At 47.3% G+C, this 16,151-nt stretch overlaps 1 protein-coding gene across 1 annotated transcript in view; it reads right to left on the reverse strand.

Moving 5' to 3' along the window:
- tm7sf3 (transmembrane 7 superfamily member 3) overlaps nucleotides 1-12,239 on the reverse strand; it is a 60,266-nt gene extending 48,027 nt beyond the window's left edge. The window contains exon 1 of the mRNA XM_038781173.1: nucleotides 11,937-12,239. Coding sequence (XP_038637101.1) covers nucleotides 11,937-12,048 — 112 coding nt within the window. The 5' untranslated portion in view covers nucleotides 12,049-12,239. The remainder of the gene's footprint in view (nucleotides 1-11,936) is intronic.
- Between the last annotated feature and the right edge of the window lie 3,912 nt (nucleotides 12,240-16,151).

The following is a 16,151-nucleotide window of genomic DNA, read 5'->3' on the forward strand; positions in this document are numbered from 1 at the left end:
TATATGACATCAACTGCTATACCTTCATCTACATACGTAGTTACCTCATCAAAGAATTTAAATTTGTGAGGCAAGATCTACCCTTCACAAATCCGTGTTGACTGTCACGGATTAAGCTGCATCTTTCCAAATGGTCATAAACCCTATCCTTCAGGACCTTTTCCTTACCGACCATTGAAGAAAGACTAACCAGCCTATAATTACCAGGGTCATTTCTATTCCCTTTCTTGAACAGAGGAACAACATTCGCCACTCTGCAGTCCTCTGGCACTATCCCCATGGGCAGTGAGGACCCAAAGATCAAAGCCAGAAAGGCTTTGCAATCTCATCCCTTGCCTCCCAAAGAATCCTTGGACAATCTCATATCTTGCCTCTCAAAGAATCCTTGGAAAAATCCCATCTGGCCCAGGGGTCTTGTAGACCCTCAGGTTTTTTAAAATTGCTAATACATCCTTCCTCAGAACATCTACCTCCTCCAGCCTATCCACCTGTATCACACTCATCCTCAAAAACATGGTCCCTGTCCTTGGTGAACACTGAAGAAAAATATTCATTCAACGCCTCTATTTCTTCTGACTCCATGCACAATTTTCCACTACTGTCCTTGACCAGCCTTAACCTCCCCCTCCATTCTTTTATTTCTCACAAGAGTAAAAAGCCTTGGTATTTCCCTTGGTCCAACCTGCCAAGGACTTCTCATGCCCCCTCCTAGCTCTCCTAAGCCCCTTTTTTAAGCTCATTCCTTGCTATCTTGTAACCCTCAAGCGACCCAACTGAACCTTGCTTTCTCATCCTTACATATGCTTCCTTTTGACAAGACATTCAACCTCCTTTGTGAACCATGGTTCCCTCACACGGCCATTTCCTCCCTGCCTGACAGGGACATACTGCGTGTCCTTGATGGGTATCTGTTCCTTGAACAAGTTCCACTTTTCATTTGTGCCTTTCCCCCTGACAGTTTCTATTCCCATCTTATGCTCCCTAATCGCATCATAATTACCCCTCCCCCAATTATAAACCTTGCCCTGCCGTATGGCTATCCCTCTCCATTGCAATAGTGAAAGACACCAAATTGTGGTCACCATCTCCAAACTGCTCTCCCACAAACAAATCTAGCACTTGGCCCGGTTCGTTACCCAGTACCAAATCCAATGTGGCCCCCCCCTCCCTCTTTTCGGCCTATCAGGAAACCCTGTACAAAAAATGCCCCATCTGAACTGTTTGACCTATTGAGGTTCCAGTCAAGATTTGGAAAGTTAAAGTCGCCCAAGACCTCCACACCTATCCATAATCGATTTTGCCATTTCTTCTTCCACATCTCTATTACTATTTGGGGGCCTATAGAAACTCGTAACAACGTGACCACTCCTTTCCTGTTTCTAACTTTGGCCCACATTACCTCAGTAGGCAGATCCCCTTCAAACTGCCTTTCTGCAGCCGTTAAACTATCCCTGATCAACAATGCTACTCCTCCACCTCTTTTACCACCTTCCCTACTCTTACTGAAAACATCTATACCCCGGAACTTCGAACAGCAATTCCCGTCCCTGTTCTAACCATGTCTCCGTAATGGCCACAACATCGTAGTGTTACAATCCACGCTCCAAGTTTACCTACCTTATTCCGGATGCTCCTTGCATTGAAGTAGACACACTTGAACCTACCTTTGTCTGTCGGTACACTCCTGCAACCTTGATACCCTCCTCAGTACCTCACTACTCTCAACATTGGCTTCTGGACTACAGTTTGTTTTCCCATCCCCCTGACAAATTAATTTAACCACCCCACCCCAAAAGAGCCGTAGTAAATTTCCCTCCCAGGATATTGGTGCCCCTCTGGTTCAGGTGCAAACCGTCCTGTCTGTACAGGTCCCACCTTCCCCAGAATGTGCTCCAATTATCAACGTAACTGAAACCCTCCCTCCTACACCATCCCTGCAGCCACGTGTTTATCTGCCCTCTCTCCCTGTTCCTCACCTCACTAGCACGTGGCACCGGCAACAAACCAGAGATGACAACATGGTTTGTCCTGGCTCTTAGCTTCCACCCTAGCTCCCCAAATTCCTGTTTTAAATCTCCATCACTTCTTATCTATGTCATTGGTACCGATGTGTACCACGACTTGTGACTGTTCCCCCTCCCCTTAAGGATTCTGAAAACACGGTACTAGACATCACAGACCCTGGCACCTGGGAGGCAACATACCATCCATGAGTCTCTTCGTTGCCACAGAACAGTCTATCTGTCCCTCTAACTATAGAGTTCCCAATAGCTATTGCTCTCCTGCCCTCCCTCCTTCCCTTCTGAGCCACAGGGACAGACTCAGTGCTGGAGATCCATTCGCCGTGGCTTACCCCTGGTAGGTCATCCCCCTCAACAGTATCCAAAGCGGTATACTTGTTACTGAGGGAAACAACAACAACAACAACAACAACAACAACAAGAGGATCCCTGCACTGACTGGTTCCTCCCTGCCTCTCTCACCGTCACCCATCTATCTTGATTCTTTGGAGTAACTACATCCCTGAAGCTATGACCACCTCTGCCTTCCAAATGATCTGAAGTTCATCCAGCTCCAGTTCCCTAATCCTTTTTCGGAGGAGCTGGGTGCACTCCCCAAAGGTGAAATCAGCAGGGACACCGACGTTGTCCCTCACCTCAAACATTCTGCAGGAGGAACATTGCACTGCCTTCCCTGCCATCCCCTCTAGATAAAACAAGAAAGAGGCAGCTTACCTGTTATTCACTCTACCCCTCAGGTTAGAGGAGGTGGAAGGATGGGGGAACACTACAAGTGTATTGTCTAGGGTCTAGCCCAACTTAAATACAGGTAAAAATAAGCAGACCAAAGCAGGCCAGCAGTGTGGTTTCAATTCCCGTCCCAGCCTCCCCGAACAGGTGCCAGAATGTGGTGACGAGGGGCTTTTCACAGTAACTTCATATGAAGCCTACTTGCGATAATAAGAAATTATAATTTCATTTTTTATTTCATCCAAGGCGTGGCTCGGTGAGGTCCTATGGCTGAGGGTCTTGACACCATGTCCCAGTTGCCCGAGAAGCAGGGGAACATTACGGAGGCACTCAGTCGCTGAGGGCATTAACACCATGGTTCAGACAACAGGGAGGACCAGCTTACCCTCCAAGCACTGTCTGGGAATGCACTGTCTGGGAGAAGGAAGTGCTGGAGGCAGACCTGGTGCCTGCCACCAGAGACACAATGACAGCTTCACCTCACCCAAATGGCCTAATTTCATCGGAAGCAAAGCTCGCTATCCACATGTTCCACTGGCATTACAGGTGCACTAAAACTGCCTCGACGGCAAGCATGCTTGACTCGCGACAAAGTGCTAGTCAACATGCAATCACTGCAAGAAAAATTTCTTCAACACCTTAACAGATTGCTCATTTGGATCAATCCACCTCTTGCTCCTCTAGCTCCCAGCAGTAGACTCCCTAACAGTGGAAAATCGCACCAATAAAACCACACCAGGGAAAAAGTGCTCCAGTTCTTCAGCCCAGGCACATCATCATCTTCCTATCCTCCCATTTCCTTATCCCAGGCTACAGAAAGAGTAAACAGCAATTTCGATGCATTTGCAACTACAATCAGGAGCAAGCAGACACAACAAAGCTGTGCCTTGGAAGTGTTTGGTAGGACAGAGGCAGCAGCTTAAGCTATACACAATATTGGATGATGGCTTGTAGGCCCCACAGGTGCTATGCACCTCACTCCTCCAGCCCATGGCAACACTGACCTGCAAAGCCCAACTGCTACACCAATGTTCTTTCTTCAAACAGAAAAGTGAGGATTTTGCCGATGACTGCACAATGTTCAGTACTGTTAGCAACTCCTTACATATTGAAGCAGCCCATGCAGCAACACCTGGACAATATTCAGGCTTGGGATGATAAGTGGAAAGTAACATTTACACCATACAAGTGCCCGGCCCTGACTAAATCCAAAAAAAGAGAATCATTACCCTTTGACATTTAATAGCATTACTATTGCTCCCAAACATCTTAAGAGTTTACTTTTACCAGAAGCGAAATTGGACAAGCCATATACTACTGTGGCTACACAAGCAGGGTAGTTATCCTATGCAGAGTAGCTCACTTCGACTCTCCAATGCCTGTCCATCTACAAAAAGCACAAGTCAGGAGTGTAATGGAATATTCTCCATATGCCTGGATGAGTGTAGATCAGTTTGACAACACAGAACATAGAGCATTACAGCGCAGTACAGGCTCTTCGGCCCTCGACCTGTGAAACCACTCTAAAGCCCATCTACACTATTCCCTTATCGTCCATATGTCTATCCAATGACCATTTGAATGCCCTTAGTGTTGGCGAGTCCACTACTGTTGCAGGCAGGGCATTTCACACCCTTACTACTCTAAAGAACCTACCTCTGACATCTGTCCTATATCTATCTCCCCTCAATTTAAAGCTATGTCCCCTCGTGCTAGACATCACCATCCGAGGAATACAGTAATTGACATATGCCAACATATCACTGAAGGCATACATCCACGCACATACAATGCACACACGCTCAAGATTGGGCTGATAAAAAGCGAGTCGTATTAACACCTCAAACCACATATTGCTGAATGCTTTATAAGGCACTGTTTGTATCATAAGGTGAAGCAGTCCATGTTCAAATGCAGCAAGACCTGGACATTATCTAGTTTTGGGCTGGTAAGTTATATTGGGTCAAACAAGTGCCAGGTAATGACCATCTTCAACAAGAGTGGATCTAACCATCGCCCCTTGACATTCAATAGCATCAACTGTCGCTGTATTCCACACAATCAGCATCCTGGGGGTTACCATTGATCAGAAACTGAACTGGACCCAGCCTATTAATACGGTGACTGACGGCAAAATTAGGTGAGAGGCTGGGAATCCTACGGAGTGTAACTCACGTCCTGACTCCAAAGCTTGTCCACCATCGACAAGGACACAAGTCAGGAGTGTGATGGGATAGTCTCCACTTGCCTGGATGACTGGCTCCAACAACACTCGAGAAGCTCGACACCATCCAGGACAAAGCAGCACCACTCGATCGATACCCCATCCACAGACATTCACTCTCTCCACCACTAACACACAGCGACAGCCGTGTGTACTGTCTACAAGATGCTCTGCAGCGATTTGCCAAGGCTCCTTCGGCAGCACCTTGCAAACCCGCCACCTCTACCATCTAGAGGGACAAGGGCAGCAGACACATGGCATCTAGGATAGGTTTGCAAGGAGTGGCCAGGAAGCTTCTTGGTGGAGGGGAAGCTTCTAGAAATAATTTCAGGATAGAATTAGTACGCACATGGAAAATTGTAGGCAATTAGGAAGAGCCAGCATGGATTTCTAAAGGGGAAAACGGGTGATTTAAAAAGAAATAAGGGTTGATGTGGCGTACATGGACTTTTAAAAGACATTTGATACAGTTCCGCACAACAGACTTGAACATTTATAGTTTATGGAATAAAAAGGAACAGGAGCAATGTAGATACAAAAATGGCTCAGTAATTAGGAAACAGTGAGAAAGCAATGGATGTTTTTCCAGACTGGAAGAAGATTTGTAGGTGGAGTTCCCCAGGGGTCAGTATTGAGACCCTTGCTTTTCTTGATATATAGCTCGTGGGCAAGGGATAATTTCAAGTTTATGGGTGACATGAAACTTGGAAGCATTGTAAACTGTGAAGTGGACAGTATAATTGGTAGCAGGTGGAGTTCAACGCATAGCGAGAGATTATGCATTTTGGTCGGAATAACCAGTTTATTGCTGTTGCAAGAGTGCTCAACATTTCTACTAGCAATCCCAGATCCACCCACCCTCTACCATCCATAACAATCTTGGGCAACCAGTGGCCTGAAAACTGTCAGGATCACCCCATTCTGTGCCACAAACCATTGTAGTTCAATTATCCACACTAGATGTTCTACTTCAAATTTCATACCAACATTTGCCATCAAGGGTCGTGCAGAGTCTGGGCTCTATTAAGGATGAGAGAAGGTGCACAAAAGATTAATCGAATTAGAGAATCCCTACAGTGTAAAAAGGCCATTCAACCCATCCAGTCTGCACAGATCCTCCCGAAAGAGCACTCTACTTAGGCCCATCCCCCCATCTAACCGTTGCACACCAAGGGACAACCAATCTAACCTGTACATCTTTGCACTGTGGGAGGAAACCAGAGCACCCGGAGGATATCCACAAGACTGGAATTGAACCAGAGTCCTTGGTACTGTGAGCAGCAGTGCTAACCACTCTGCCATGCCACCCATAGTACCAGAACTGGGAGGTTACAACTATGAGGAAAGACTGGACCTTTAGGCCATCCTAAAATTTTATTTACTTCAGGGGATGTGCGCATTGCTGATAAGGCCAGTATGTTGCCCATCTCCAATTGCCCTTCAATTGAGTGGCTTGCCACATCATTTCAGAGGGCAGTTAGGGGTCATATGTAGGTCAGAAGATTTTCTTCCTTAAAAAGGACATTAGTGAACCAGGGTGGATGACAATTGACAATCGTTTCATCGTTACTTGGTTACTAATACCAAAATTAACTTGTTCTGTTAGGTCTAACACTGGCTGCAAATTAGATCAGAAAGATACTCCAGACCTTGAAGCTAGTTTAATCAGGTTTATTGAATTAATACCAGTTAGCACAGTTCTGCGAGTTCAACTTCCTGCTAACTTAAGTGTTGTTACTCTGTCTGACTGAACCAGACTAGCTCTTAGCCACATGGTGGAGGTGCGAGATTGTAACAACACCCTTGACTGACTAGGTGTTCAGTGGAAAGTGGTGGAGTGCGTGTCCTGCCTGCTTATTGATCATGTCCTGTTTCCATTAGCTGCATGCACTTTATGTGAGCGTATTTACAAGAATAGGCCAATATTAATGCATGTTCATATCCACTGCATGTATATATATCATAGATATCATAGAATTTACAGTGAAGGAGGCCATTCGGCCCATCGAGTCTGCACCGGCTCTTGGAAAGAGCACCCTACCCAAGGTCAACACCTTCACCCTATCCCCATAACCCAGTAACCCCACCCAAAAAAGGGCAATTTTGGACACTAAGGGCTATTTATCATGGCCAATCCACCTAACCTGCACATCTTTGGACATATATATGTATGTGAAAACAGCTGTCTAATGCGAGAACACAGAACATAGCAAACAGAACAAAATGTTCATAAGTCCAGTCTGTGGCTTTTGTCTGATCCTGGTCGACCACCGGAGAGGTGGAGGAGGAGATGACAGCGCCTTGATGAGCGGGATTGAAGCCTATTGGTGGCCTCGTGAGTAGAGGATCAGGAGGTGGCAAAACCTGTCTGTTTCATCGCACAACAGAACCATCAGCCAGACGCACAACATATGAGCAGCTGGGGGGGGGGGGGGGGAAAGCTTATTGAACAATGCCTCCATCAGGGATCTTGACTCAAGCATGGGCCATTGTCACTCATGACAGTGAGAGTGGGATACCATGCCTGGAGAACATCTCCTTACAGATGACAGTCCAAGATGAGGTCTTGAGCTTCACAACTTCAAGGTAATTGGAAAAGTAACGATCCCGGACCAGTAGACAGCCTGCCTGGCTCTGCGTCTGCACTGTTCCACACCCAGGTGACCCTCGTGGATTTGACTGAGCACGAAGCTCTGGAGACTGTGTGGAATTACAATCTGGTCCAGTTTGAGTGGGGGGGGGGGGGGGGGGGGGGAAAGAGGATACCATCAACCACCATCAGGTCGTTCTTTACATTGAAAAATTGAGGGCACTGGCCTTTTTGCCAGCCATTGGCTAGATGTTGCATAACATGCTGCAAAAGTGTCTCCTTAGGGATACAAATCACCTTCTCATCAGATGCCAGGAGGGTGCTAGCACACAGCTGCACCTGTGACTCAATTTGCCAGCTGATATTCAGTGGTTCACTAGGCACGATGATGGAGCGGGACAGTCGGCAATGATGAGCTCCTTGCCAGGAGTCTAGACCAGGTCAAAGTCGTACCTTCTGAGTTTAAGAAGGATGCGCTGCAGCCAAGGAGTCATGTCATTAAGGTCCTTGTGGAAAATGTGGACCAGGGGCCTGTGATCCAACTTTACTGTGAATGTCGGGAGGCCATAGACGGTCATGAAACCGAGAATACCAGGACTCCTGGCTCACATCTGTCGAGATCTTGGTTTCCCTGTCTGGGTCAAAAAATGCCAATACGGGTGCAGTGGTGAGCTTGGCTTTCAGCTCCAACCACACTGCCTGACGGGCCGCCTTCCACTCTTAAGGCAGTGGATTTCTTCACTAGGTTTCATCGGGCTATGCTGTGTGAGGCCATGTTTAGGATGAACTTGCCCCATGCCCAGGAAGCGCAATCCGCCTTCTTGTCTTCCAGGACCTGCATGGCTGCGATGGCCTTGACCTTGTCTGTGTCAGGGCACTTGGCCTACTGAAATCTGGTCTCCTAGGAACTTGAGTATCGACATACCAAAGCAACATTTGGCCCCGTTCAGCTTCAGGCCATTGGTGTGGACACGGCGGAATACCTGTTGGAGATGGGAAACCTGCTCCTCAGGGGTCACGGACCATATGACGACATCGTCCACATACATGCAAACCCCTTTGATGCCCTCCATCATCTGCTCCATGATGCGATGAAATCTCCGATGCAGAGCGGCATATGGTTATAGCAGTACCTGCCAAACGGTGTGTTGAAGGTGCAGAGCCTTGCCAGAATCCATGTGATGCATCTAACTTTGTGAAAAACCGTACATGTGCCATCTCACTGGCGAGTTCCTCCCACATTATATTCTGATGGAGATCCTTGGTCGCCAAAGGGGTTTTTTTTTTTTTTTTGTTTGTTTTTTTGTTTTTAAAACCACCACCATAGAGCTGACCCAGTCAGCCGGTTCCTTGAGCTGTTCCTTCAGGCACTCCTCCAGTGGAGCCTGGTCCTGGCGTGGTGCATGGACCACTGGTTTGGCATCAGGTCGTAGTAGGATCTTGTACCAATATGGCAAAGTGCCCATACCATCAAACACATCTGGATACTGAGCAAGGATGTCATCAATATCAGCTTGAAGATGCACGTTGGAGGATGTCTTTGAATAAACCCATTGCACCAGGTTTAGCTTTTTGCAGGCACGCGCGCCCAGTAGGGATGCCCGGTCCTGCTTGACAATTTCAAACCTTAAGCTGTGCATGGGTACTCCTCCGGTTGAAGAAGAGTAGATGGTAGGACCCCAGTGCCCTGATGGCATGACCGTTATAGTCCAGGAGCTGGCAGGACCTTGGGGGGCTTCTTGATGCGTTTCAAGTCTGCCTGAGAGAGGAGGTTGGCAGAGGCATCTGTGACCACCTTGAACTGGATGGAGCAGCGGTTGATCTACATCACCGCACGCCATTTGTCCTCCGAATCCACAGTGAGGATGGACTGAATGAGAGATGAGTTAGGTGTGGCATGTTCACGTGTGGTAATGATGTCCACACAGTAGGTGGACACCAGGCACTTTTCCTCTGGATCTATTGTGCTGCCAGGATCAGAATTCTGTAATTGTCATTGCACAGTCTGGACGCGCGTCATCAGAATTGGAAGCGCTGGCCTCTGACTGGTGGTGCAGACATGCGCAAGGCTGCATAGTGTCCAGGCTTCCTGCAGTTTAAACATTGCCTGCCTCTTGCAGGGCAGTGCCCCTTTAAGAGAGAGTTGCCACAGTTCGGGCACATCATTATGTGGGTGTTGTGATGTGGTGAACATAGTCATACATGCGCAGTGTGGTCGGCAGACATCTGCACCAGTGCAGTGTGGGTGTCACGTGTGGGGCTCCGGGAAAATCACGAGATGGCCACTGTCTTCAATGCCAAGGCGCTGCATCCAGGAGATGGTCTGCACACTAACTGCTTCGTGGGAAGTTTCTCATTTTCAGCCGATTTGTATTGGGAACACCGTTTTTTTGCATGCTCGTACACGTTTCAATTGCAACTGGCAGGGTCATATGCTTTAAGAGCTGCTCTGAGGATCAGAGTGAACTCCAACACGATTTGGTCTCGGATCATGGAGTCAGCAATATCACCAAAGTTGCAGGACAGCGCGAGCAGGCGGAGGCTAGTTAAGGCATTGAAAGATTAATCTTTACCTTGAAGTTGTTTGAATATGTAGCACTTGGAAGATTTCATTGGTGTCAACTTCACAGTGACTTGTCCAGGATAGTCTGAAACTTGGTCTTGTCCTGGCCTTCGCTGAAGTTAAACGAGTTGAAGAGTTCGATGACTTGATCACCCGCTGTTGAGAAGCGCAATCTTTCTTGCATCAGACACACCCTCAAGGTCTGAGGCTTCAATGTACAGCAGAAACTTTTGCTTTAATATCCACCAGTTGGCACTGAGATTGCCAGAGGTCCTGAGCTGGTGAGGAGCCTGAATCTTCACCATGGTGCCAGGATACATTTGCCAGTTGTCACAGAATGGCACAGAACAGACTGAGGTCAGCCACCTTAAATTAGTAATCTCCTGGTATCATGTCATGTTAGGTACACTTTATAACACTGGCTGCAACTGGATGCAGCATAAATCACAAAGATACTCCAGACCTTGAAGTTAGTTCAATCAGGTTTATTGAACTAATAACAGTTAGCATAGTTCTGAGAGTTTGACTGTCTGCTAACTTTAAGTATGGTTACTCTGTCTGACTGAAGAGACTGGCTCTTAGCCACATGGTGGAGGTGAGAGATTGTAGCAACACTCTTGACAGACTCTCTAGATGTTCATCAGTGGAAAGAGGTGGAATGTGAGTGCCTTGTGTCTTTTATAGTTAGATCCCACCCCCAAGTGTCCTGCCTGCTTATTGGTCATGTCCATTAGCTGCTTGTTTGTATATCATTAGGTGTGTGTGCATATCATGACTTACTTTTCAATTCTGGATTTATTAACTAAACTTAAATTCCACCAGCTGGCATGGTAGGATATACCCATATCCCAGAACATTAGTCTGGGCTGGTGTATCACTATTCAGTGACACCACTATCTCACCCAAATAGGAGGTTTTCAAGATTATGAAAACGTTTGATGATGGGGACGGGCAGTTTCTGCCGACTAGGGGACACGAGTCATATTTCTTCCTTCCCCAGTTAGAATCCAAAGGAGTAGCGCAGGAGGCCATTCAGCCCATCAAATCCCACTTTTGTCCACCAATTATCTCTTTACAAGCCAGGATTGGCTACTTCACACACACAGGAAAAGCATTCCACATCTGCATAATCGTCCCGTCAACCTTGGTTGTTTCCTCAAGCATCTCCGACTCTCGATCCATTCACCGAGAACATTATCTCCATATTTACGTGTCCAGACCCCTCCCGTTTTGAACAGCTCTATTAAATCTCCCCAATCGGTCCTCAGAAATAAAGCCCATCTGTTTTTTGTGAATAATCTTTCCTCCCATGCCGTGCAATACTTCATCGTAGCTTCCATGCTCTTATGCATCTTTAGCTACAAATGTTCAGAAGCCAAGCACTTTATTATTAACCTTCGACTTGTCCAGCTCTGCCCTGCAGTGCCTTTAGAATTGCATTTTTAAAATCATAATACTAGACCGTTGTAACTTATCGTAAATCAGGACAGTGGATACAATGTTTCTTATCAAAAGGTTATTTACTAAGCATAATAGTAATTAATAGTCTGTCATTAGAGATAGGAGTGTTCAACCAGAAACACTCCTTGGTAACAAATTCTACTCCAGAAGTTGCTCCTGGATTTGCCATGAATAGTTACGTAGGAGAGAGAGAGAGGAGACGAGATAGAGACAAGGATAAATAATAAATAAAAAGCGTAGCACTTTAAAATCATCTTCATTCACATCCAGCGGCACTTTAAAAAGCAGCAGAGAGCCTCTCTAACCGAGGGAATAACCGCAGTTGAACCTACTGGGGTGAATGCTCACCTGATGGGGGCTGGAACTGGGACAGGGCGAAGCGTAGAAGCAGCAGAAAGGGAGCAGCCTTCACCCCGTGGAGGGACATGTCCTGGCGGTATCTCTCTCTCTGTTTCTGCATAGGTTACCGGCTCATGCTGCGTCTTCTCAGCTTCAAGACTCTGCCGCTGTTACTCCGTGGATTCGGCTCAATTCTCGCGCGTCCCAGGGCAACACTCACAAAGCCAGCTGAAACTTTCTCCTCATCTGGAATCCTGACCCTCACCCTGACCCCTCTCCCGCAGACAGATACTCTCTCGAGCTGAGCCCGAAAGTGACAGCGCCTCAATTTCCGCACATGCCCTCCTCCTCCTGATTATATTAACTACTCGTGATTGAACTCTTAACCAGCCCCGGCTGGATTAACCCTTCACAGCTCAATGCAGCTAGACTTTAACTAGTTCCAGACACAGCAAGGGAACCATATTCTATAAGGTTCTCATGAAACGCTTTAGAACTCTTATTACATTGAAGCCCTTAACTGGAGATTGTTGTGGTTGCTTGGGTTTCACCAATGCAGTTGTGTCCTACTATAAAAGGGTAATCTTTCTGTTTAAAGACCGACTCTCATGACTGTCATGAATAGTAATCTTAATGTCTTGTCCTATTGCTAGTTTAACCAATCTCTGCTAGCCAAACTTTAGTCAATAGCTTTGACCATTTGCATCCATCGACCCTCTCTAATCTCCTTGCATTGCGCTTTATATAGCATTGTTTATGGTTGTATTATTTCCCTAGTAAAAGTGAAAAAAGCAGAAGTTCCTGTGCATTCAGAAAAAGTGATACTGGATTCGAAACGTTAACTCTGTTTCGCTCTCCATAAAGACAGCTGAGTTTCCCCAGCTCATTCTGTTTTTAATTCAGATTCCAGCATTTGCACTGTTTCGTTTCTTTTAAGTTTTATTTCCCATTTTGCTTCAAACTTCCTCAGTATTATTTGCATCCACTCTGAACGCTTAATGGACATCTAATACTAGGCAATCTCCACCTTTAATTTATTTTATCTTTACAGCTTAATATTTGTACCATATATGTAATCTTTATTATTGTCACAAGTAGGCTTATATTACACTGAAATTAAGTTACTGTGAAAAGCCCCTAGTCGCCACACTCCGGTGCCTGTTCGGGTACACTGAGGGAGAATTCAGAATGTCCAATTCACCTAACAGCACGTCTTTCGGGACATGAGGGAGGAAATAGGGGCACCTGGAGGAAATCCACGCAGACTCTGGGAGAATGGTGCAGACTCCACACAGACAGTGACCCAAGCTGGAATGGAACCTGTGACCCTGGCGCTCTGAAGTAACAATGCCAACCACTGTGCTACTGTGTAACCCAACTATCTCCGGAAACTACTGCACAGAAAGAGGCCATTCATCCTTCATGTTTATGTGGGATTCATCCCCTTAACTGGAGCCATCTGAGCTAGCGCCATTTCCCTGTCAGTCATGGTTCAACGTATAAAGCTCACACCTCTGAATCAGATTATCAGTTCAAGGCTGACTCCAGAGATTTGGTCAGCTAATTCAGGCTGACAATCCCAGTGCAGTAATATGCGAGTGCTGCCCTGCCAGAGGTACCATCCTTCACATGAGGTGTTAAAAAAAGTCCCAGCCCTTCCTCATCTTGTGCCAGGCTTAGCCTGGTTCAGTTTAAGGTGGTGCACCGGGCGCATATGACAGTGGTGAGAATGAGCAAGTTCTTTGGGGTGGAGGACACGTGTGTGAGGTGTTCAGGGATCCCAGCAAACCATGTCCATATGTTTTGGGCATGCCCGGCACTTACAGAATTTTGGAGAGTCTTTGCAAAGGCTATGTCCAAGGTCTTGGACACCCGGGTAAAGCCGAGCTGGGGGATAGTGATATTTGGGGTTTCAGAAGATCCGGGAGTGCTGGAGTCGAAAGAGGCCGGAGTCTTGCCCTTTGCCTCCTTGGTAGCCCGGAGACGGCTCTTGTCAATATGGAGGGACGTGGAACCCCCAAATGTGGAGACTTGGGTCAGTGACATGGCTGGGTTTCTAAGTTTGGAAAGGATAAAGTTTGCCTTAAGAGGGTCCTTGCAGGGCTTCTCACAGAACGTTAAGTGGAGGTCAGCAGCAGCAGCAAACCAGAGGGGGGGGGGGGGGGGGGGAGGGGAGAGGTGGGGGGGGGGGGCGGTATGGGTGGTACATTGATTTTACTTGTAAAGGGCATATACCCCACCTTGCTTTGTTACTTTGTTAATTCGTGTTTCTTTATTATTACTATTATGTTTTTTGTTGTTTTCTTTCTGTAGTGGTTTGTAAAATTTTGTAAAAATTTTGAATAAAAACAAATTTTTAAAAAAAGGTCCCAGCCTGCCCTATTACCCAGGGCACTATTTTGAACAAGAACAGGGAATTTCTCCCTCGGGTCCTGTTCAACCATCACCTAAAAGGCAGATGATCTGGTCATTTATTTAATTGCTGTCTGTCAGATCTTGCTGTATGTAAATTGGTTGCTGCATTAGTACCTGCGACATTAGTAACTGCTTTTCAAAAGCACTTCATTGACTGTAGGTGCATTGAAATATCCTGAGAATGTGGAAGGTGCATTATAAATGCAGGTTATTTCTTTTGTTTAACAATGTAATCAAAACAATACACTGTAAGTTGGGGAGGTAATGATCATACTGCTGTAGCCACCTGGGGTGACCATGTCCTGATTCCAAAATGGACATTCGCAAAGAGTACAGGGAAAATTGGTCAGTACTGGGAAAACAAGCAGGTGCAAGGTTTGCCTGTGGATTGGAACTTGCAGGTCCCAGACAGAACTGATACTACAAGCCATTAGCATAGTAATGAGCTATCTCCGGGGACAAAAGAGAAACATTTAAACAATCAGTACCAGGGCAGACTCCCCGGCGCCAGTGGAGACTAAAACAAAGGCAGGCCAACGGTTACCTAGGGCCCGCCCAGTGATCGAGGAATGACCCCGTTATTGGAGAGAATTGATACAAATGATTGGGACATGGTATAATTAATTGGGACCAAGTCCAGTGTCCGCCCAGAAGGGCGCGAAACCCTTTGGGGTATAAATCAGAGTCCCCAAGGTCAGAGCGCTCTCTTAAGAACTCTTGAACTCTTCATCTTCACCTTGGTCTTTGGCTCTCAGTGATGAGAGACCCGCCAAGCACCAGCTTGAACTTTGTGGTGGTATCAGAACGATACCTGGCGACTCTTGAGCAAAGGCAATTAAAACAGAGCAAATTAAGGAAAGCATAACAAGCAACACTGCATAGTGTCCTGGTCAAACTGCAGCTTGGATAATGCATCTAGAGTTCTGTTCATCAAGAACGAATGCAGATATTCAAATGCTGGAGACAGATTGGATATAGATAGGCATTTGGTGGCTGACACATATATGATGGATCACAGGCCCTCTTTCTGTGCTGTAAAACTCTGACTCTGTATGAACCTTGCTGTCAAAAGCTGGAGTAAATGCTGAAAGATTGGACAAGTTGTCTTTTAGCCTGGGATATAAGAGATGCTGTTACAGAGATACAAGGGGCGCGATTCTCCGCAAATGCGGCGAGTCATAAAGGCTGCCGTGAAACTGGCCGTGTTTCACGGCAGCCTCCGCGCCCCCTCCCGGAACCCGATTCTCCCCCCCCCCCCCCGGGCGGGGCTAGCAGCGGGGCCCCGTGAACCACAGCATCGCGGCCTTAGCAAACCGTCGCTAAGTCCGCGTGCCAAGCGTCACGCCGGCTGACGTGCACGATGACATCAGCCGCGCATGCGCGGATTGGACGGCTCCAACCCGCGCATGCGCGGGGCCGTCATCTCCCTCGGCCGCCCCGCGGACTGATCCTGCGGGGCGGCGGAGGGAGAAAGAGTGCGTCTGTTACGGACGCACTGCCCGCAATCGGTGCCCACCGATCGCGGGCCCATGCCCCCCTTGGCACGGCCGTGGTACTGCCATGCCAATCGGGGCCCTGGATGCCCAGAACGGGCATGTTGCGGCCGTTTTTACGACGGCAGCAAGCAGGTGTGTTTGCTGTCGTAAAAACGGCCGTAAAGGCCTGGGAACTCGGCCCATCGGCCTGGGGAGAATCGCTGTTCGCCGTAAAAAATGGCGAGCAGCGATTCGTGTCATGGGGCAGCCATGGGGGAGGGGGGGAGAATAGCGGGAGGGCGGTAAAAATGTCAGGGACGCCCTCCCGCTATTC

The sequence above is a fragment of the Scyliorhinus canicula genome, chromosome 20 (assembly GCF_902713615.1).
Source record: "Scyliorhinus canicula chromosome 20, sScyCan1.1, whole genome shotgun sequence".
NCBI lineage: Eukaryota > Metazoa > Chordata > Chondrichthyes > Carcharhiniformes > Scyliorhinidae > Scyliorhinus > Scyliorhinus canicula.